The following is a 24,835-nucleotide window of genomic DNA, read 5'->3' as shown; positions in this document are numbered from 1 at the left end:
AGTTTTGCATTGAAACGCATTTGTTAATAATAATAAAAACACACCTCTCCACCAAGAACAATAAACACATTGACAATATATGATTTGATTTGGTATAACAAAATTCCAGCAGGTCTTTACTGTCTCTGAAAGGTCGTCGCAAGGGGAGGAAACCACGTGATCCCATCAGCAACCTTGCTCCAGTTGTTCTCGAGCTCGCGAAGGACAGTGGTGGCCACTGGCCAAAATTATTAGAACACCTGACAGTTCTGAAAATATTGACCTTTTTTTGCCTCCAAAACATGATTTCACGTGAGACTGTTACTTAAAACTGTGCTTTATGCTGGACAGTATTTATTTATCGTGAGTTGTTCAAATCGCGGTAATCTAATACAGTTTTAATGATAATTAAAAGATGAAACGGTAATACTAACCGTAGGGAATTTTATCATGATTTATCGTCAAACCGGTAATCGTTACATCCCTAATGATTTCATTTCATAATGTCCATGAAACATGAAGATGGTTTCTCTGAGCACAAGAAATATAAGATGCAGTGAGTCGTACTGTTTTTATCCACTTTTAACTTTAATATTTGGTATGTCCACCTTTTGCAGCAATTACAGCAGCACATCTCTCTGACATAGTGTCAATATATGTCCTGAGAACTTCAACACTAATGTTATCCCATGCCTTCTGCAACTCAAGCCAGTGGCTTTCCTTTGAATGTACAATAGATCTGTCCAGTTTATTTTCCAACTCGGTCCAGACTTTGAGTAAATGATGACTGAATGTTTATTATTAGGTGAACTACGCCCTGAATTACACTTCCCAGTGTTTCTCATTGAACGGAGTTGCTTTCTACATCACATTGTAGAAAGAAACGACGACTTTGTATCGTGATGTCATTAGAACAACGGTATCATGGGCTTCATTTCTTTATTTTTTTTAGGTTGCTGCATCCACAGGACATTCAGTGGTGCTGGTGGACACATCTGAGGACATACTGAAGAAATCTGCAAAGGGTATTGAGTCTAGTCTGAAGAGAGTGGCGAAGAAGAAGTTTGCAGAAAAACCTGAGGTTAGTTTGACAGCACCAACTAGGTCACAAAGATTTAATGGCTAAATATGTTCTATTGTTCATTAACTGTGGCTCACGTTCTCTAGGATGGAGAGGCGTTCATTCAGAAAGTCCTGAAGAACATCTCTACAAGCACAGACCCTGCGTCTGTAGTTCAGGGCACTGATCTTGTGGTGGATGCTATTGTGGAAAACCTCAAAGTCAAACAAGATCTGTTTGGAGCTCTGGACAAAGCGGCCCCAGAGTAAGAAAAACTCGTTTTTTCTTTTCTCAGTTAAAATAATAGTGAGAACAAAATATTGGGTACAATGGGGCTAAAGGTGCATTTGATTTGATTTTCCTCTTAACCACTAGATGGCACAAAAATTCACAGCAGCATTTTCAATGGATTTATGTAGCAAATAAAATTTAAGCCGCCCACCAATAACACGGCTACTTCCTAAATGAACAAATACATAGACATTATTTGAAATTATTTTATTATATAAAAAGAAAAAGCACAGCTATATAGGAAATCATTTGACAAAAGTCACTTAAACTGTTCAGTGTCATTATGCAAAAGTATTTAAAGCAGAGAATCTAGTATTCTGACGAGCTGTGAAATGAGAGTTGTTTAATTTAGCTGTAAATGTATGCATCCTAATTTACATACTTGTACTATGCACTAAAAGTAATGGCATGAATGCTGAAGCTTGGTTTAGTATTGTATCAGTCAGATGTTTGCTCTCTCTTCAGACACACTATCTTCGCTAGCAACACGTCCTCTCTGTCAATCGCAGACATCGCCAGCTCCACGGCCAGATTAGATCGCTTTGGTGGTCTGCATTTTTTTAACCCCGTCCCAATGATGAAGCTGGTGGAGGTCTGGATTGAGTTTGATTCACTTACTGCACAAGCATCCACATTAATGCAAATGACAGTTTCTCTTCAAGATATTGCAGCTTACATTGAAATGAATATATTAAACATGTAGTTTCAGTTTTGACTAACTGTCTGATCTCAGGTGATTAAAGCTCCAGGAACAAGCCAACAGACTTTTGATGCTCTCCTTGAGTTCAGCAAAGCTTTAGGGAAGCATCCAGTCTCATGCAAAGTATGTGCTCTGTATTCTTGTATATTATGTTGACTTTATCATCTCTCTCTATCTGTCGGTCTCATTAGCAAAGCTTAACAGCTAGACTAGGGCAAGCTAGCAAACGTAGTAAAACATGATAGAAACATGCAATGGCATGCTTGAAACATGCTAGCAATATTCTAAAACATGTTAGCAATGTGTTTATGCATGTTAGCAATATGTTAAAACATGCTTAATCATGCTAGAAATGTTACAAAATGCTAGAAATGTGTTAAACCATGCTAAAAATGTGCTAAAACAAAGCCTAACAACTAGCCTAGGGCAAGCTAGCAACATAAACGTGATAGATTAGCTGTAAATGTATGCATCCTAATTTACATACTTGTACTATGCACTAAAAGTAATGGCATGAATGCTGAAGCTTGGTTTAGTATTGTATCAGTCAGATGTTTGCTCTCTCTTCAGACACACTATCTTCGCTAGCAACACGTCCTCTCTGTCAATCGCAGACATCGCCAGCTCCACGGCCAGATTAGATCGCTTTGGTGGTCTGCATTTTTTTAACCCCGTCCCAATGATGAAGCTGGTGGAGGTCTGGATTGAGTTTGATTCACTTACTGCACAAGCATCCACATTAATGCAAATGACAGTTTCTCTTCAAGATATTGCAGCTTACATTGAAATGAATATATTAAACATGTAGTTTCAGTTTTGACTAACTGTCTGATCTCAGGTGATTAAAGCTCCAGGAACAAGCCAACAGACTTTTGATGCTCTCCTTGAGTTCAGCAAAGCTTTAGGGAAGCATCCAGTCTCATGCAAAGTATGTGCTCTGTATTCTTGTATATTATGTTGACTTTATCATCTCTCTCTATCTGTCGGTCTCATTAGCAAAGCTTAACAGCTAGACTAGGGCAAGCTAGCAAACGTAGTAAAACATGATAGAAACATGCAATGGCATGCTTGAAACATGCTAGCAATATTCTAAAACATGTTAGCAATGTGTTTATGCATGTTAGCAATATGTTAAAACATGCTTAATCATGCTAGAAATGTTACAAAATGCTAGAAATGTGTTAAACCATGCTAAAAATGTGCTAAAACAAAGCCTAACAACTAGCCTAGGGCAAGCTAGCAACATAAACGTGATAGAAACATGCAATGTCCTTAAACAGGCTTGAAACATACTAGCAATATTCTAAAACATGTTAGCAACATGCTAAAACATGCTTGAAATGTTAAACATTATAGAAGCATGTTAAAACATGCTTAATCATGCTAGAAATGTTACAAAATACTAGAAATGTGTTAAACCATGCTAAAAATGTGCTAAAACAGCCTAACAACTAGCCTAGGGCAAGCTAGCAACATAAACGTGATAGAAACATGCAATGTCCTTAAACAGGCTTGAAACATACTAGCAATATTTTAAAACATGTTAGCAACATGCTAAACATGCTTGAAATGTTAAACATTATAGAAGCATGTTAAAACATGCTTAATCGTGCTAGCAATGTGCTTAAACATGCTTTCAAAATGTTAAAACGTGTTAATAAAGAGTTGAATCATGCTAGAAAGATATTAACAGCACGTTAAAATATGCTAGAATTCTGAAAGCTTTTTAAAGCTAAATTCAAATTTCAGACAAGGCTTTGTCAAGCCAACATCAAAGTTTGTCTTCAAAATCTATTTATAGTTATTATTATTATTAGTGTTGCTAACACAAAAATCACTATTACTGTTGCATGTACTTGTGGTTAGAGATTTGAATAAATCCTTCAACTCTCATTTGCTCTCCTCTCAGGACACTCCAGGTTTTATAGTGAATCGACTGCTGGTTCCTTACATGCTCGAGGCTGTTCGACTACACGAGAGAGGTACAGTCAAGCTTTATGAACGGATACCCAAACATATTATGGCTCAGATTTCTGGATTTCATCTTGTTGTGTACATTTCCTAGGTCACGGTTCTAAGGAAGACATAGATGTGGCCATGAAGCTTGGGGCCGGTTATCCTATGGGTCCGTTTGAGCTCCTGGACTATGTTGGATTGGACACTTCCAAGTTTATTATTGACGGTGAGCGTTTTGTATTGAGCATACCAAGTTTTGATGCAAAAGTATTGTGTTGATTTCTAATTATGGGTTTGTGTAGGTTGGCATGAGAAGGACCCCGATAACCCCCTGTTTGCCCCCAGTCCCCTGCTCAACAAACTAGTAGCAGAGGGAAAACTGGGCAAGAAAACTGGCGAGGGATTCTACAAACACAAGTAACACAAGTGAAGATTAAATCCGACAACAGAAGTCTTGTCAACCAAATGCACTGGACTGAGCTACTCGTCCTGAAAAGACTGTTTGATTGTGAATTTCATAAATGTGTCAAGGTTAAGAAAGTGATTAGATGCACTGTTTGTCCCAGGGAAGTCCTGTATGAAATACTGGACCTCAAGCAATCAGTCAGGACATAAAAGGTCTAAAAGATAGGAATATTGACCACTACATCTAGTGCCTTGCTGTAATTGGTTAAAAACTCACGTTCATTAATTCTGTATGTCTGTGGCATTAAAAGGTTTGAAAATGTCTTTTCATGTGTTTTGTACTTACTGAATTAATTGTCAGATGTGCATAAGTTGATATTAGCAGGAAGTAGAATGATGCATTTAAAAAAAGCCTTTAGTGAGAATATTTCTCTGTCGATCATGCTAGTCTAATAACATAACATGCAGTCACTAGATGTCGCTGTTTCATCATTTATTCAGACTTGGTTCCCTGTCAAGAAAGCTATCAAAATAGTTGTTTTATTTGGCACATAAAAATTGTATTTCTCCATAAAAATACACAAACGAACTTTCCCTGAAAGTATTTGAACACTTGTGTCACTCTTAAACATTTATAAATGTCATTACGTAGGATAAAATATAACAGCAAGTGACATTTATTTAAAGATCTCAACATTTTGTGGCCACTGTATGCACACAGGGGCGGACTTAACCAATAAGCGAGGTAAGCGGCTGCTTAGGGGCCCGAGGAATCAGGGGGCCCCATCTGACATTGGCGAAACATATTTGGTAAACGCTCCAGTGTGTATTTGAGTTATGGAGAGCCTCAAATGTTCACTCACCACTTGAAATACCGAGTTTTTGTCAGGTGCTGAGAATCTTCTCATTATAACAACGTGTAGCTACGATGTAAATAAGAAATTCATTGTGCAGTGCAGACAGCTTCATTGATTAAGGAACGTCGTGAGATCCTCATGAGTCCTCATGATTTCTGAGCACTTCTTAGAATAACTTCACTATTTAACTCACTCTTTCCGGAAGATGAGGCCTTCCTGGGAATTCTGTCCGTGTGAATACTTCATGAGAACAGCGGAGAGTTTCCTACTTCAGGATTTTCCATATCAAAAAGCCATTTTTCTGATTTCTCCTCGTATTGTTGTTTGTTCTGAGGCCGCCGGTCACTCAGGGTTTCTGGCAGACAGCCATTACACTCACTGATGCCCACGGAAGAGAGAGCAGACCGCAGGAAATGACATCTTGAGTGAGTAAATGACATCACGACTGAGGAAATGAACTCTTATAAAGTAAAGTTATGTGCAGAACATACGAGAACAACTTGACATGGAAAGCCACAGTAGTGTTGTTTTGATCAGAACATTGCAAATAAGTCAAAACACTTCAAACTTCCTTATTACTGTATTTACATAACGTTATGATCACATGCTGTCAGTCACAGTAGGCCTACTTTGTATAGACATAACCAATTTAATAAATAATCATTATTAATATTCAAAGTAGTGCTGCCAAATCGATTAATCGCGATTAATCGCATCCGAAATAAGTTTTTGTTTACATAATATACAGTCAAACCAAAATGTATTCAGACACCTTCAACATTTCTCACGTTATCACAGTTTATTCGTTATAGTTTAGAAAATGGTAATAAAATATGACAAGAACTCAGAGTTAAACTGTGTCAGAACAAATTCATCTTGATAATGTCAGATAACTTTGATAGAAAGGTATGTAATGAATTAGGTTGAATAGCTGTCAGCTGTTAAATTTAAGTACACAATTAGATAATACCAATTTAGGTCAACCAATCACCAAGCAATGCTTCATTTTGTTCAGTCTGTGGTGTAAAAAGGTTGCATTAGCAATTAAAGAAAACACATTTCAGCAAAACATGCTCAGGTCAAAGTGTCTGAATAATTTTTGGTCCCAAATGTTTATCAGTTTTACTGGTAGTCCACTGTATGAAGAATTTTTGGGTATAATAGGTCACAGTTTACTTTATTTTGCTATCCTCACTTACATAAATGAACTATAGTGTCCTGCACCCACTAGTAAAAAAAAAAATATCAAAAATTATATCTGGTGTCTGAATAATTTTGGTATAAATAAAAACACATATACATACATATTTAAGAAATATTTTTGATATATGTGTTGGAGATCAAACAATAATTGGAGCCTTGATATAACAAATACTACTACACACAATAAATAATATAAATTAAAAAAGGTATATAGCCTATGCATTTAAAATGAATTAATCATAGTAATTTTTAACTAATATTTAATTTAAAAACGCATGCTTATATTGCTTTAAGATTATTATTGTTGTTATTGATCAATATTCTATAATGCATTATATGATCCTAATATTATAATATTTTAATGTATTCTATAGCCTAATCAAATAATGTTAATTTTCTAGTCGGTAATTAAGTTATTTATATTGTCAAATTATACTTACCTTATTTTAATGCTTATTTAAGCGGAAAGACAATAACTTCTTTACCGTAGCATCCAGAATTAATCCTTGTAAAATGCTCTTGAATGAGTGCATTGTAAATGTGTATGTGACGACATCATGTGACAGATTCTATATTTTCTGCTAATTTCCATTCAGATAGTTTGGTATGCGGATGCTGTAGGCGTTAATGCATCAGATTAATCTATTAACCAACGATAACAGCATGAGAGTAGTAGTAATGACAATGAGGCAGTCGTGTTTTGATTTTATCATCTTCCAGTAGATGGCGCCGTATCATATACATTGGCCTTTATAGCCAGTTTAAATCCTATTGTTACTCATTTGTTGTAACAGACGACAGATGGCGCTGTTTTCATAAAGCCAAACATGAGCACAACAGCCACAGAAAAGGATCGAAACAGGACAAAGACTGTTAGCAATTATAACTCGGTATTGTTACTGGTACTTAACTACAGTTAAGTATTATTTAGCTCTTCGTAAACTGGCCTCAGTATCAGACAGTCTTCATGTTTAAGCTTGGGATAGGAACTTATTACAAACACCAAATATCAATAACAGAAAATACATGATGGCGCTGTTTCATGCGTAAGGTGGCACTGTGGTACCATAAACATAGACAGCAACTCGGTGAGCTTTACTGATACTGAAAACATCCTACATACAGCAGTTGTGTATGCTGCCATACTGCATTCAGTGATCATGCTATATATATTTTTTTAGACCCCAAATTTGAGCATTTGAACGGAGAAAAATGACTGGCCATTTAATCTTTTTAGCTTTATTGCAAATCATTTCCCTTATTAGCATGCACTTAAGGCCGCATGCATATTCAAATGCATATTAAAATGAACACTGAGGCACAGTAAACTAGCTGCATTTTATTTCTCGTTCATTTCAATAAGCCTCTTGAAGTTTCCCCCGAGATCCACAGAATATATTCTATCATTTCCAATGCTTCTTGTAGAAATGCACTCTACTTACACTAAGGAAACATTTCAGTGTATATAATGTAAAAAATAATAATAATCATACTGCAATCGTTTTCAGTCAAAGATGCCTATTTATTTTCATAAAAAAAGACGTTGAAACAGTTCGAATGTGACCACTTGGAAGCAAAATGCTACACCAAGTTAATGCTTCAAAATATGACAATGAATGTAAAAAAACAACATCTGAAAATGCTAAAAGAGAACAATTAAAAAGAATAAAATGTGGAAATGTTTGCATGGAATAAACATGGTAAAAGACCACTCTATTACCTACCAGAGAGACAGAGGAACATCGCAATTAAAGAAAGACTGCCAAGTGCTGGGGTAAATATATATAGATATATATCTGCTTCATTTGTCAATTTAGATCAATAAAATATAGGCCTCTGGGTACCTACTCTTTCACCTTTGTCCTAATGTTGCCTGCAAAAATACCAAGAAAAGTGACATCCAGACATCTCTTTTTAAAAAGTACACATTGAGCATTATTTTACATCTGCGCAAGACTGAGAAGTCAGTATCCGTTACAAATAGTTATTAAAAAAAGAAGACTTTCAAATGTTATTTCTGCAAGACGCTTCAACAAGAAAAATGGCTTTCCTGTCTCCAAGCTTATTTTCATATACCATTATATATATATATATATATATATATATATAAAATAATGATAAAAAAATCAATTAAAATATACACTGAGAAATGAAAATAAAGAATAATAATAATAAAAAAAGCATTCAAAATAAACTTGACCCAAGATGTTGAGGAGAATTCAAAACATTGATCCTTTTTGCACCAATGTGTCATAATGCAAATCGCAACCTATGGAGATTGTTTCCAGGGCAATGCGTGATCCCTAGAATGTTGCGATAGAACGCTGCGAGGTGTGTAGGGCCCCTGTGTTGCTACATTTTATGGGGCATGAAAAAGAAAATGAGGGAGTGACGTAGTGAACTCACAGAAGACAGAGGTGGCAAATAACTTAGAATAACTTAGGAACAGGTGTAGGAACGTGTGTGTGTTTGTTTACATGTGGCCATATGTGCGCTTTACAAACGGTCGAGGAACATAATCAGTGCACCGCCTTCGGCTTTGGGAGTAAATTAAGGACAGAAAACAAAAAGGAACGTTCAAACGAGTGAATTTAGCCCAGTTTAATAATAATTTTTTTTTTTTTTTACTTTTTTTTATTAAATATGCATTATATATATTTATTTATTTATTTATTTATATACACACATACATGTATAAGGAATAATTAACAATTTTTAAAAGGAGAATTTTAAAATATTATATTATTATTATTATTACACCGTTTTTCAAGGGATATTCACAAAAAATGAAAATTGTCATTTACTATGAAAAAAATACTTTGAAGTGCGTTTTAGTGTTTTTTTTTTGTTGTGGTTTTCTTTTTGTGTTTGCTTTTTTGTCTATACACTGAAAAGTCACTGTGGCCCAGTGCTTTTTGGACAAAAACAGCTGAAATATTTTGTTTTAGAATGATTGAGGGTGAGTAAATGACAATTTTAGAACTACCGTTTAAGAATTTTAGAACTACCGTTTATATAATTATGCATATTACTTTATTTTTAAAACAATATCAAAATAATCAAAATGTCAATTCATAGTAACTGTACAGTCTCTCAGGAACATTGTGCATGAAAACATATGACAGAAATGTAAAAAAACCAACCAAAAAAAAAAACATTGAGATCAATTTTTACCATGCATTATAATTTGTGTATTGCACATTAGGACATTTAGAACAAAAACAGATTGCAAACGTTCAACAAATTGGCACACTCAAAAAGTCCCCAGCATAGCATTTAAAAAAAAGAAGAAAAAAAAAAGAATCCCACGTCCAACATTAAAAATCATATTCTCACAAACCCAAAATTTTCCATCTCAATCTGTTTGTCCAATCTGAATCCCTTTTGAGATGTGAAATATTAAATGTAACAGACTCTATTTTGGTCGACAAGCTGTATGGGGCTATTTCAGAAGTGCATCAAATGGAATTCCTGATCAAAGTGAGAAGCAGGAATACAGGAGCAAACCTCTGATGGATAGAGAGGCTTGAGAGAGAGCGAGGGAGATGGATAAAATCTAGTAGCGGGCTCCTCCCTGGAGCGGAGGTCGAACGCAACCTTTTTCTGCAAGATGTCAGTTTTGCTCCACAACTCCACCCTGGACCACTTTCACACATAAATACACTCGTACACCCATGTGGACAGCTTTACCACATGTGGATGAAAGGCAACTACTTTTCCAGGGAGCGCTGACCCTGGTGCCGAACCAGGAGAGAGAGAAAGAGAGCCACCGCGCTTTTATTTACCTCCCCTGCCCAGCCTTTTCATCCTATGAACTCAAAGCTTCCCTGTGCCCTGCGCCCCCTTCCTGGAGAGCGTTTTCCTTCCCGGCCGCAGATGAAAAATGCTGGCACGCTTTTCTGCCTTTCCCCGCCAGCCTCCTGTTGGAAGGGGAGGGGGCGCGTCGGGGTGTTTGGAGAGGTTAGGACAGTGCCGTCGGGCCACGCTTTACAATCCGCTCCCATACAAACGCAGGGATTCAAGAGCTACTTCCCATTTGCGTTGTGGAATGCCGAGGCCCGGCTCGCAGGAAATGAAACGCTCCTCTGTATTCAAGGGCCAGCCGCTCTCAGTGCTTCTCTTCGGCTCGGCGGTAGCGAGGCTGCGCTTTGAAGTGTGGGAGGTTAAGATAACAGGCATGGCCCTGTGTCACTCAATTGGCCCGTTCACCTCCTGAGGCAAATCAAAAAGCCTGCAGCTGGGACCGACACACCTCCTTCCTGCGGTCTAACGCTTCCCTTTCCCCAAAAACCAGAGAAGGTGGTTCGAAGTGCTCAGAGAGGAAGAAAAAATATTGTTCTGAGGAACTGGAGAAAGTGTGCCTCGGTTTTATGTTTGCTGGTAAATTGTGTTATCAGCAGGATCAGAGCGGTCTGTTCGCAGCTCAAAACCTTAACCTTAAGTATATGCAGGAATTGGCAGGTTTACTAGGTGGCAACACTCACAGTTGCGAAGTTGCTTTCAAAATTGTGTAAAAGATGGAAAATCCAAAGAAAAAAATCGTTCTTATTGAATCATGAGTATTTTCTGGCTAATTTCCAATTAGAATATCTAAAAATCCTGGAAATAAATTAACTCAAGAAGAAACACTGCATAATATTAAAAAAATTTAAATATTTCACTTTCTTTTCTTTTCTTTAAGCATAAAACTAGTTAAAACGCATAAACAAGTTAAAAATATGGGGGGAAAATGATTTTAGCAAATGGCTGCAATATAACAAAGAGTGAAAAATTTAAGGGGGTCTGAATACTTTCCGTACCCACTGTATATAAGACGACAATCTTGTATCAACGATAGCCAGAGATATTGTCAAAAACATCAATTATTGGCAATATTAAGAGGATTTGGCATTTCCGATTAATGTAGGCCTGTTACATTCTTATTTTTATTAGGCCTATAATTATTATAAAGTTACTTTTATTATTAAATTAAAATTACAATTAATTTGCCCCGCATAGGCTAACTGACGCGCTGCGAGGATAACAAAAGATAGGCTATTTAGCCCACTCCTCAATTAAAATGTTTTTAAAAATGGTCTTTTAAGGTCTACAATGAATTGTATGCCTATAATTAAAATATGAACACTGCAGTCATCGATAAAAATCAATGAAATAAAAAGCTTTTATTCCAAGTACCAACTTTAAAAAAAAAAAAAACCTGTTTAACACGAAATACGTTTTTTCTAATTTTTTTCACTATGTACAGGCCACAAGAGAAATATTAAGGGAATAAATTAAAACAGTTAGCTATATACCGTTATCAGCATATGTTGAAGTAGATTAGTCTCTGAGAGAGAATGTGGCATCAGATGCTCCGTCAATACTCCGTCAGTCCGTTTTTACTTTCACTTTCTGCATATAGTGAATTGACTGAGATTAAGACGTTCGGCATAACTCTTGCGCAAAGTTTGCACGTTGCCTGTGTGATATCCATTGGCACGCCTTCATATAACAGAAATATTTCCAACATTGCGACATAACCAATTAACCCCGTACCGAACATACCGAACCGAACCGTGACAACACTGTCGTATCGAACCGAACCATGAATTTTGTGAACAGTTTCACCCCTAATACATATATACAGTGCCGTGAAAAGCTTTTTGCCCCCTTCCTGTTTTTTTTGTGGTTTTTTTGCATATTTGTGACACTTAAAAGATTCAGATCATCAAACAAATTTTTTAACTACACAAAGATAATCAGAATTCATGATTCCATCAATTATGGCAAGTCATCTAGGTCCTGAAGCTGCAAAGCAGCCCCAGACCATCACACTACCACCACCATGTTTGACTGTTGATATGATGTTCTTTTTATGAAATGCTGTGTTGGTTTTACGCCAGACGTAACGGCGCACACACCTTCCAAAATTTCAACTTTTGTCTCATCAGTCCACAGAATATTTGCCCAAAAGTCTTGGGGATAATCAAGATATTTTTTGGCAAATATGAGACGAGCCTTTGTGTTCTTTTTGGTCAGCAGTGGCTTTTACCTTGGAACTCTCCCATGGATGCCGTTTTTGCCCAGTCTCTTTCTTATTGTTGAACACTGATAACCAGCTCGTTAGAAGTGAGCTACGTGCATGAACTGTGTTTCAATCTATATGATCCTGCGTGGGGAACGTTGATCCTGGAGGGCCGGTGTCCCTGCAGAGTTTAGCTCCAACCCTGAAAAAAAAAAAATACTTACCTGTATCCTGAAGACCTTGATTCGCTTGTTCAGGTGTGTTTGATTAGGGTTGGAACTAAACTCTGCAGGGACACCGGCCCTCCAGGATCAACATGAGCCCCCACCCCTGAGCTAGAGCAATATCACATGAGTGCTGTTTGTCCCGAATATAACGAGTGCAAATGTGATTTTATACAACAGTTTAGTAAATAAGAAGTTAATATTATAGTATGTTATATTTTAAACACAATGTTGTCTGTTTTTGCTCAGTTTTGCCAACAAAAATATTACCTATAAAGCCACAGCAGAATTGTTGTGCGTCTCCTCGCAAAGCAACACAGAGGTTAGTTTCTGAATGAATCCGCGTTTTGAACGAATCAGACGAATCAATGATTCAAAGATAAAGTGAGCCGTTTACTGAATTCCTGAATGAATCAGCCATTTGAACAAATCGAATAAAGACATTTACCGCCACCTGCTGTCAGTTTTAGTTTCTTATTTAGAAAAAAAGTGGGAAAAAATAAGTTATACGGGATAAGGGATAGTTCACCCAAAAAATTAAGTTATGTCATCATTTACTCAAACCTGAATGACTTACTTTCTTTTGTGGAACATAAAGGAAGGTATTTTGAAGAGTTTTGGTAACACAGTTGTTTTGGTTACCAATGACTTCCATTGCATGAACAAAAAAAATGTTTCTCAAATTATCTTCTTTTATGTTCCATAGTTTATGTTAGGCTGTTGTAGCCTAAACTTTTGTGTAATAAATTTTATGTTGAACCAAATAAAATATTTCTTTCTAAAGCAGTTTGTAATGTCTACTTAATACTTTCTCATTTAACACAAAAAAATAGCTTTAATTAATTGTTTGGAAGTATTTTCACAGCCAAATGTAATTTGCGATTAATTAGATTAATCGACACATCATGTAATTAATTAGATTAAAAATTGTAATCGACTGACAGCCCTAATATATATATAGATCTACACACACACACACATATATATTTACATTTAGTCATTTAGCAGACGCTTTTATCCAAAGCAACTTACAAATGAGGACAATAGAAGCAATCAAAACTAACAAAGAGCAACAATATGTAAGTGCAAATGACAAGCCTAACGCAGTACACGTAGCAAGGTTGTTATTTTTTTAAATATATATACAGGGTTTGACATTAAGCATTCTCATGTGGTTGTCCGAGTATAAAAGTTACTTGCCCGGAGAGAAATAAATACATTTAAATGGAGTTATAAATATAATTATTCATTGTAGTTATACAAAACATAGTATAGTGTTTATAGAGTATATGTAGTAGATTTTGTGAGCATGTCACATTTAGTTTATTTAGTTAGATTTTTCTTTTTAAATAAAATAATAAACAAAATAATAAAGTGAAATCAGTATCAACAAAATTCATCTTTGCAATGCAGAGGAAACACAGAAGCTGCATCTGAAGTGGAATAGATATATTTACCCACTGTTTAATGCAGCTCTGATGGACATGGAATGCTTTAACCTGCAGTTACAAATGAATAAATAATGTTTTGATATATAAAACGTTGAATTCTGATATTTTAAATTATTTAAAAAATTAAAAAATACTTTAAATGTGAACTTAAAACCACCAATATATAACCGCACATATATACACACATTTATTTTATTTTATAAATAAGCTTTCCATTGATGTATGGTTTGTTAGGATTGGACAATATTTGGCTGAGATAGAACTATTTGAAAATATCTGAAATCTGATGGTGCAAAAAAAATTAAATACTGAGAAAATTGCTTTTAAAGTTGTCCAAATGAAGTCCTTAGCAATGCATATTACTAATCAAATTTTTTTTTATATTTATGGTAGGAAATTTACAAAATATCTCCATGGAGCATGATCTTTACTTAATATCCTAATGATTTTTGGCATAAAAGAAAAATCGATAATTTTGACCCATACAATGTATTGTTGGCTATTGCTACAAATATACCCGTGCGACTTATGACTGGTTTTGTGCTCCAGGGTCACATATATTTATATATATTATATATGTATATACAGTATATGTGTGTGTGTGTGTGTGTGTGTATATATATATATTTTTTTTTTGCTGTATGCCTATAAAATTAAAAGAAGTGGTGGGTGAATGGCAACAATGGACGTGCAAAAGATATCTTCATTTGATTTTAAAGGAGTATAAACCCTTGCTACCCTCTATAGGTCATGTGAAGTAAAAGCAAGAAATAACAGCAGTCAGAAAAACTAAGCTTACAGGCTTCCTGTAAAAGCAGCTGTTTCTATAGACACTTAGCTGTACGTGAGGAACCGGAGAAGATTCAAAGCTTTACAACTAAAACATTGGCCGGGAATGAGAGTACAGTCGAAGAGCCTAAATCTGGGTTGCGTTAAGCATAGTCAGCTGAAAAGGTCCACTTTCACACCAAACTGACTTTGGACCAGTGACCTTGTGTTGTAGCACTTGGCTTCACGTCGGGTTTGGCAGCGTCCTTCAAGGAGTCCATAAAAATTAAACAGGCGCTATAACCAATGATCTGCTAGGAGGAGGATGGGTTCAAAAAACCCCGGCCTGAGTAATAAAAACAGCACCTGGGTGAAAAATCAGATTTAAACAAACCACTTCGTTCAGTCAGCACTTCCTTTGGCCCAGAGACAGTAACATTAAAGAGGGGAATAAACTCCAGACAATTTTGTCTGTAGAACTGCAAACCAACCGTAGTTGGGTCTTTTCTCCTGAAATCTCCCTTCCGCTTTCTAAAATGGCTGAGGAAACAATGTTCACCCTCGAAACAAAAAACCTTCAGGTGAGGGCAGGGGACACGAGAAGGGCGAAGGCTGGTATTCCAGCGGAGGCCGTGAGTGGGGTCTGCCCACATCTGAGGAGCGCTGGGATGAGAGCCCGGGAACGACGTGCTCCTGCAAAGCCTGAGCTGCAAGCCAGGGCGGCACTATCAAAGAGCAGCACAATGACTGCTTCAAAGGCCTCGCCACCGCTCGCAGTCAGCAGTGGGAGGGAGGAGAGGGGGTTCCGCCTGCTTTCACAATGGGAGCCAGATTTACTCCCTAGGAGAGGAACTCCAGCAAAGCACAGACGACGGCTGGGGCGTGAAAGAGCTAGAAAGAGAGGAGAGGAAACGTAGTAGACGCCACATAGTTTACCGATTCCTCTGCTGCTTAGATCGTCAAACCAAAAGATCTAAATGAAAGATCTGATGGGGGCGATTGTGATTTGCATATTAAATCCAACCGTTTCTGCAAGTTTGTTCCTTGCACCTACATACTGGCAAAAACTCCCAGACTCTTTTTATAGCACTGTGGAGTCTCTTGGCAGCAATACATGGAAGGAAACCTCTGGGTTTCCGCTGCCCTCAGTAAAATTAACCGGTTTATCATAAGCAATTCATACTCTTTTCCAGGGTTTAGAGTCATGCAGAATTTAATTGAGAATGCCTTTTAAATTTCAATTCAGTCCATGAAAATAGGTAGCAAATAAGATGCAAAAATTGCAATTCCAATTTGATTGAGGAAGAATAAACATTAACTGAAATAAATAAAAAAATTCATAACATTTATTTTTTTACTAGAAAAGCTAAGTTTTGAAGGTAGATAGATGGATAGATAATTAAATTTTTTTTTTTTTTTTTTACTTATTACTTTTATTGTATTTTTTAATATTTCTTACTAAACTTATAATTGCTTTTTTTTTTCCAATAAAATATTTTTCCAAAAAATTTAAATTACCATTGAGTATGAAATATGTTCTATAAATAAGCTTGTCTTGCCTTAAATTCTTCACATTTATTTTACTGGAAAATAAGTGTTTGTCAAAACAAGCTCTTGTTTAAAGGTTCAAAAAAAAAAAAGGCTTAAAAACATTTCAAGTTTGAAGGTTTATTGATCTTACAGACAGACATGACTTGGAAATGCCACCTATAAAATATGTATTATATATCAGATTTAATAAATTAAGTTTTACATTTACATTACATTTAGTCATTTAGCAGACGCTTTTATCCAAATTGACTTAAAAATGAGGACAACAGAAGCAATCAAAACCAACAAAAGAGCATTCATTTGACAAGTCTCGGTTAGTACACATAGCAAGGTTTTTTAATAATAAATAAAAAGAAAACAAGTATATTGAATAGATAAATAATAGAGAACGCTAGTGTAAGAGGGTCATTTTTTTATAATAAATAAAATTAAAACAAGTAGATATAATAGAAAAAGGATAGAGAATGTGTAATGATAGAGGGTCAATTTTTATTTATTTTTTTTTTTTTTATAAAAAAAGAAAACAAGTAGAATAGAAAGTTTTGAGGAGCAGGGTGGAAGAACACTTTCTTAGTGTAAATTCTCTGTACTCTTGTCATTTGAATTCAAATTTCATTTAAACTTCCTGAAAGGCAGCAAATTCTATACCCAACCCTGAACCTTTCTAGGTACACGTTTTTAAAAAACCCCAGTTCAGGTCCAAACATTTTCAATCCAAAACTGTTAAAGCAACCCAAGGCGCACAGTTCCAGCCCACTCCAAATAAAAAGGGTTTTTAGACACAAAGGGCATCAGTTATTCTGCCATTCGTGGGGTTGAGGCAGAGTGGACATTAAGAAGAGACAAGGCACTCTCATTGCCACACAAGGGACTTTTAGTTTCTCTCTCTCATGCTTTTTCATCAAAGGCTGACATCTGACTTCTGGCCTCACTCATCACAGACACAGAGCTGGGTAAAGACGACCCGATTCGGGCAGAGCTGTCCAACAGCACTTTCTTCACAGAGCAGGCCATGAAGCGGCCCGCACCTCCAACGGTTTCCCCACACTGCCCCACTATTGTCGACCTATGGAACACTGAAAGCTTTCAAACCTTCGGTCGACCACTCCCAATAGTACGGTAAACCATGTATAGGGCCTGCCAATAACATCAAACTTGGGGCAAAGAATGCAGTCGCTATAAAAATCAAAAGTGAAATGCTGCAGTACAGTCAGCATAGCACAGAGTCAATGTTCAGGTGGCAACAAAGCAGCAAGTTGAAATGTGCCAGACTTTGGTGACTCACAACCTTGGCTTCTTTAAATGACTAAGACTACATCTTCAGAGCCAGCTTTCATTAAAAGACCACCATTGTTACATGGCTTTCCCCGTTCCCAATGAAAAAAAATGCACAGTGGCCAAAAAGTAACAGCCCGGAGGGCATGTATGCCTCGGCTCAGATGACAATCTCAAAGTCTGCAAATCACAAGGGTTAGTCAGACAAAAGCTCTCACAGCTAAATCTGACAAACAGACACAGTTGAGAACAAGAAGAGGATGTGGAAATGTTGTACGAGCAGGAAAAGTGGGATGTGTGAGGACGAAAATTCTATAACCTGAAATTATTCCAATGTACATTTTTATTTCATGGATTATGTGTCATAAGGCATGTAAAAATAAGACGTAGCCTGTCCTTCATACCGAAAATAAAATGGTGAAAACACCAATGGAATTACCTCAATTTCCATGAGAAATCCCCCATTTTCCATTTCAAAACCAATAGGAGCAATCTTCAAATGCCTTGCATATTACATAATAAATGTCTGTCACATATGTATCACGGTTTCCACTAAAATATTAAGTAGCACAACTGTTTTTAACATTGATAACAATAAATGTTACTTGAGCACCAAATTGTATATTAGAATGATTTCTGAAGAATCATGTGACACTGAAGACTGGAGTAATGATGCTGAAAATTCAGCTTTGCATCACAGGAATAAATTACATTGTTCAATATATTCAAATAGAATATATATTAAACAGTTATTTTAAATTCCAATAATATTTTACAATATTAATGTTTTTACTTTATTTTTGATCAAATAAATGCAGTCTTGGTGAATATCAGATGTCTTTAAAGTGCCCCTATTATGCCATTTCCAATATTGCCTTTCATGCAGTGTGTAATGTAGCTGTATGTGAATGTAAACGATCTGCAAAGTTGTAAAGCTGAAAGTGCATGATAAAGTTATTGTCTCCCAAAATAAAGAATCGACTCTGAACAGCTGAAACGAGTCGTTAGTAATTCGAATCCCACTTCCGTGACGGGGTAACATATTTGCATAATGCGCGCCTATGTTCTACATGTTGGCCAGAGCATGTGAGCGAAGCGGAGCGGTGTGACGCTCCGCTACGTTTTCCGCTCTATGGACGTGCGCTCCACTCAGTCGCTCTAACCGCCCAAGCAAGCGCTCCGTTAATATTCCGCTCACACTCACCGTAAACCACAGAACTAATCGTTGCCTGGGTTGCGTACGTATATGTGGGGCGGAGCTATCAAAATAGGGGCAAGACCCTTTTGGGGTAGGGGCGTGTTTGTTTTGGTGATTTCAAATATCAACATTGGCTACCAGAAATCACTTACTCTGCCTTTAATGCTGCTCAATGTGAAAGCACGCACGTGATGGAGATTTACTGCTGATTACAGAACCGGCTTTCTGACAAGATGCGCGTTAAATATCGCATGCGATTTATCGTGCAGCCCTAATTAGGAACCGTAAAAATGGCATAATAGGGGCACTTTAAAAACATTTTTTAAAATCGTACTGACCCCCCAAACTTTTAAATGGTAGTGTATATTTAATACATGTGTATTTTGTCTTAAACGCACCAAAACAACAAAATCAAAACAAAACAAAAGTGAATTTTAGGGTCTTTTAATTGGACATTTTAACTGGAAATGCTGGATTTAACTGGATATTATTTTGCACTGTTGTATGCTATCCTATCCATTATCAAAAATATTATCACTCTTTTTTTGTTTAAAAATATTTAAGTGCACACTATATAATTTGGAAGATGAATAAATAATAAATACATTTGATGTTTCTCAGCCTGTCGGATCTGCATAAATTGACAAGCGGTGGAAATATTCTCTGTCTTATGTATATTATCATGCTCGGTTGCTTCAAGTGAATTTCAATTGGATATTTTAACTAGAAATGCTGGATTTAACTGGATTTTTTTCCCACTGTTGATGTTATTATGATCCTATCCATTACCAAAAATATTATCAGTCTTTTTCTGTTTAAAACTATTAAATTGCACACTATATAATTTGGAAGGCGAATAAACATAAAAGACAAATGTGATGTTTCTCAGTTTGTCGGATCTGCATAAATTGACAAGCGGTGGCAATATTTTCTGTTTTATGCATGTTCGTTTAAAGCTGCCACGATGAATCAGTTGGGGCGTCCATTCGCAGTTCGCTTGGCACCACTAATTATTGGATCGAAGATAGAGCGCCTTTCAGCTACGTTTTCAAAGCTATTGCAGCTCACAGAAAAAAAGAAAGAAAGTGCGAAACAGTCCAATTTGTGTTCGGGAGCCACAGGGTAGAGAACTGATCAACTGTAAAACCTTTGTCTTGTAGGTTTTTGGGTAGGACCAGATTTGTCACATCTGCGCAGCTTTCATAGCAAAAAGAAGCAGAATTACAGGATGTGGGGTGACTTAATAAGACCAGGAGAAAATAGATATTTCCCCTTGCTTACTACTGTCCTTGATGCTGAAATTCCGCATAGACTTTCACCTGAGACGATTCTCTTCTTTGTTTAGAGAACTAACTTCTTTCAGGCCAGTTGCTAGCTTAATCGCTAGAAAATTAAAAAGCACAGCGCAAGCCAAATATGCTGGCATGAGCTTCGTTCATTCACAGGGTTGGCTAGAAGAGGAAGCCCTGTAACGTTAGCACACAATCACACGATGCAAACAACAGCTTTCGCAATACAACAGTGAATGGTTGATTGGTGAACTCAAAGTGGGCCTTTAGGATTAGTCTCATGTTTTTCTGATTGCTAAGATAGGGAGTTTACCACATCATGACTCAATCAGACCAGAGGTATGGAAGAGGCTCTTACCATTGTTCAGATGTACGCCGTTTTCATTCTCTGGCCTGTACCTGCAGGAAATCGTAGCTTTTAATTACCAGGATGTGCCTCCAAATAACACCTAAGTCCATATCTGGTCTTAGTTGTCAATGTAGGGCCAACAAACAGAGTTTGCTGGCCTAGTTAAAACATTAACATTGTTCATTAAAGGAACAGTTTGTCCAATAATGAACACTCTGTCATCATTTACTCATTTTCATGTCGTTTCCAATATTTAGGATTTTCTTTTTTTTTCACTGAACAGAAAGGGAGAAATTCTGAATAATGTGCTGAACGAATCATACAGGTTGATTCTTGGGAATTGGATTAAACGATTGAAAAGTTTCGCTCACAAATTAGTCATATGGACACTTTAAGGAGAGTTTTGTCATTTAGTAGCTTGACAGTCCTAGTAGGCTACTCTTTCTTCAAAAATTCACCTTTCATGTTCCTTAAAAGAAAAGAAAAAGTCATATCCATTTGAAAAAACATGAGCTAGTGTAAATGAAGCCAGGATTTCCATTTTTGTGTGAACTATTCCTTTAACTTGTCCATCATACACAGCTCTATAATTAAATTGCCTAGACTTAGCACCAAATATACACTGAATTGTTAAATGTACAAGCACACATCACTAATGCATTTATAAAAGGGCAAATAGAAAAGTTAGCTGCACTGACGGAAGCATGTGGACTTTAAAACAGACTAATCCTAAAGACTTGATTGTGAGGAGAAGATGGAAAGATGGAGTGGTGGGTGTACTGTTCATAATGTTGCAAAATTTACAGATTAAAGAAACATACAGAACAGTAAAACCGCAGACTTGTGGATTTTCAGGCAACCAACAAAGATTTCAATTCATAAATGTTCATGTTGACTATAAAAACATCCTTTTATGATTGAAACTGACTGTGTGAAAGCGTATTGAGAATGCGGTATCCCAACATTAACCACTTTACCACCATATTCACAAACTAGTGTGTACGAATCATACAGGTTGATTCTTGGGAATTGGATTAAACGATTGAAAAGTTTCGCTCACAAATTAGTCATATGGACACTTTAAGGAGAGTTTTGTCATTTAGTAGCTTGACAGTCCTAGTAGGCTACTCTTTCTTCAAAAATTCACCTTTCATGTTCCTTAAAAGAAAAGAAAAAGTCATATCCATTTGAAAAAACATGAGCTAGTGTAAATGAAGCCAGGATTTCCATTTTTGTGTGAACTATTCCTTTAACTTGTCCATCATACACAGCTCTATAATTAAATTGCCTAGACTTAGCACCAAATATACACTGAATTGTTAAATGTACAAGCACACATCACTAATGCATTTATAAAAGGGCAAATAGAAAAGTTAGCTGCACTGACGGAAGCATGTGGACTTTAAAACAGACTAATCCTAAAGACTTGATTGTGAGGAGAAGATGGAAAGATGGAGTGGTGGGTGTACTGTTCATAATGTTGCAAAATTTACAGATTAAAGAAACATACAGAACAGTAAAACTTAGACTTGTGGATTTTCAGGCAACCAACAAAGATTTCAATTCATAAATGTTCATGTTGACTATAAAAACATCCTTTTATGATTGAAACTGACTGTGTGAAAGCGTATTGAGAATGCGGTATCCCAACATTAACCACTTTACCACCATATTCACAAACTAGTGTGTACATTAATGAAACAGGACAAATTACAGCAGGGATTGGAGGTTTAGGAGTCTTACCTGAAGCAGGTTCCTGGATCTTTTCCCTCTTCCGCTTCTTTTTTTTCCCCTATAAAATAGCCAGAGGAATATGAAGCGGCATTATAAAACCATGACATTTCTGCTATTTATGAAGTGATATAAAAAAAAATAATAAAAAAATTAATCCAATACGCCTTCCTACTTCTTCTGGACTGCATGATAACTCAACTCAACTCAACTCAAATCAAATCAAATAAAAAAAAAATAAATAAATAAATAAAATTAAATAAAATTAAATTAAATAAAAAATTTTTTAAATAAAATAACAAAAAATTAAATAAAATAAAAAATAATATTTTCTTAAAAAAAAAAAAAGTAAATATTTATAAAATATTTTTTAAAAATAAAATAAAATAATAAAATAAAATAGTAAAATGAAGATAAAGTAAAATCAAATCAAATCTAAAACTCCTTCCTAATTCTTCTGGATTGCATGGCCTAATCACCAATCGGAAAGTTAAACAAGAATAAAACATCTGCCCCTGCTCCAATTGACACGACAAACACTCCTCTAGAGTGAGAAGTCTGGACTGCTTTAGGATTTGTAGCTTACCCAAAATCCCCTGGCAGGATGACTATAGGTATAGATAGCGCCGCACTGTCATTTTGCGGTCCAATATGAGCCACGCTTTGGTTGCCTGCTGTAAAGTCTGATAATCCACTTATTCAGTCACTAATCTGTGTATTCTAGCCCTGGCTGACAGAACCAAGAAGCCCAGAGCAGTAGAAACGTCTATGACAGGATACACTCAGAATCCTTAGCACTATTAAATACAAGTGTGCTCCCACCACTAATATATAAGCGGAGATGAAAGTTCATCTGTCTTTGAAGTGTTTCTTTTTAGCCCTGTTGCCTTTCCATTTGGTGATTAGTGTGAAAGCCAGGTTTTAGTTTTAGCAGCACATCCTGGCACTTCATATTGAGTGAGATTTATGCTGGTTAAAACTTAGGCATCCAAAGTTGTCATCACAACATACATTTTGGATGTGAATTCTACAAGCTAACTGCCTTGATATCGGACATATTTGTATAAACTAAAGGAATAATTGTAATAATATTGAGTAAATGGTTAGCAATATGTCTCTTCTGGAAAACTTTTAGTATGTGACAGCTGTAAGAGCTTGGGAGCGACACTCTGAATGCAATTACTCATGAAAATAGTAGAAGCTTTTAATGAGCATTCACATCATATCCATAATAAAATGCTTATAATAAGATGTAATTGGCATTCATGTACCATAAGCAGAACAGAAATGAGTCATTTAAAAAAAGATTACATTTAACAATTTACGTAAAATTATTTTTTACAATTTCTTGTTATACAAAAATGTATGTTCATGTTTCTGAGCTTCATTTATGAAAGAAGCAGAACAAATTGTGTAAGTCGTTCATAAAATCATTCTTATGAAACTGTCAAATTCAATGCAATTTACAAAGGAGCATTTGTTCAAACAATTTACACAAATTTGTTCCACTTTTGTTTCATGAATCAGTCATAAAACTATTTTTGCGTAAATTGGTACAATGCAACAATTTGTGCAAGAATGTTTTTATGAACAGTTTACACAACTTCAATCTGCTCTGGTTTCTCGCGCACATTTATGAAACTTGATCAGAACAAATTCATGTAAATCAGTCATAAAACCTCTTTCAATGCAACAATTTACACAAGAAGGTTTTTAGAAACCATTTACAGAAATTGAGTCTGTTTGTATTAGGGTTGGGCGATAATTCGGTAACGATAATTATCACGATATAATTTTCCTCGATAAAACGATATGAAGTGTTCGATATAATGTTTATGCGCCAAAAGCTGAACGAAACAGCGCGACTCATTCGAATCGCGCTACACGGACCGTTTATCCGTTCGGAACACAGTTCAACCTGCCGCGCCGCGCGAGCTCACTAGAGCAGATGTTTACTCGGTCACTCAAGCACTAAACAGCGCTGTGAGATCCAGTGTGAAGCGCGAATAGAGCGATGAACACAAATGACTCTGTGATTTAAACTAGTTTAAAGCCAAACAGGAGAAACGCTGTGTGCAACGAGACAGTCAGAAGGCTTTTCAATCTACACATTGCCATCATTTACCATGGATTTACTGTAGTAGGCCTAACACTCACTGCACCATGGTATTGTGGCACAAATGTGGGATATTCACATTGAATTTTATTACAGGAGTAATGGTATATAATTATAGTATGTATTTGTGATTAAGCTATAGCGTGTGTGCATTTATACCATAGACTGTATAAAAACCTGGATGTAGTGTCCGTGATGTCACCCGTAAGTTTCTGAAGAGCGTTTTTGAAGCTCAAAGTGGGCGGAGCCAGCCGTCGCCATCTTGGCAGCATGTCACCGCGCGTCACTCCCGGATAATCGAAAATGGGTAAAGAGGCGGGAGCTGGTTGCTGAAGCCACACCCACCTAGCTCGACGGTGGTGACAGCAGCGGCAATCCACCTGTCACTCAAGTGGCCACGCCCTTAATTATGCAGAACTTTAAGGCTT

General features: G+C 36.4%; 2 protein-coding genes across 2 annotated transcripts in view; one reads left to right on the top strand and one right to left on the bottom strand.

Moving 5' to 3' along the window:
• Positions 1-495: 495 nt before the first annotated feature.
• On the top strand, positions 496-4,715 carry LOC107729339 (hydroxyacyl-coenzyme A dehydrogenase, mitochondrial-like). The gene is made up of 8 exons (XM_016539808.1): positions 496-504; positions 932-1,060; positions 1,147-1,304; positions 1,796-1,922; positions 2,064-2,153; positions 3,940-4,012; positions 4,096-4,212; positions 4,289-4,715. Exons 1-8 carry the CDS (start codon positions 496-498, stop codon positions 4,405-4,407), a joined length of 822 nt encoding a protein of 273 aa, XP_016395294.1. The 3' UTR covers positions 4,408-4,715.
• A 15,848-nt stretch (positions 4,716-20,563) lies between these two features.
• Positions 20,564-24,835, bottom strand: part of LOC107729373 (lymphoid enhancer-binding factor 1-like) — a 36,410-nt gene continuing 32,138 nt past the window's right edge. The window contains exons 9-10 of the mRNA XM_016539852.1: positions 22,304-22,352; positions 20,564-20,610 (exon numbers count right to left, since the gene is read on the bottom strand). Coding sequence (XP_016395338.1) covers positions 20,576-20,610; positions 22,304-22,352 — 84 coding nt within the window. The 3' untranslated portion in view covers positions 20,564-20,575. The remainder of the gene's footprint in view (positions 20,611-22,303; positions 22,353-24,835) is intronic.

The sequence above is a fragment of the Sinocyclocheilus rhinocerous genome, unplaced genomic scaffold (assembly GCF_001515625.1).
Source record: "Sinocyclocheilus rhinocerous isolate Xijiao unplaced genomic scaffold, SAMN03320098_v1.1 scaffold1148, whole genome shotgun sequence".
Taxonomy (NCBI): Eukaryota; Metazoa; Chordata; class Actinopteri; order Cypriniformes; family Cyprinidae; genus Sinocyclocheilus; species Sinocyclocheilus rhinocerous.
The sequence above is the reverse complement of the archived record's forward strand: the minus strand, read 5'-3'. Positions and strand labels throughout refer to the sequence as shown.

Coding starts and splice junctions, on each gene's coding strand:
- LOC107729339 (XM_016539808.1), top strand. Junction 1,305..1,795: donor CTGGACAAAGCGGCCCCAGA/GTAAGAAAAACT, acceptor CTCTCTCTTCAG/ACACACTATCTTCGCTAGCA. Junction 1,923..2,063: donor CAATGATGAAGCTGGTGGAG/GTCTGGATTGAG, acceptor GTCTGATCTCAG/GTGATTAAAGCTCCAGGAAC.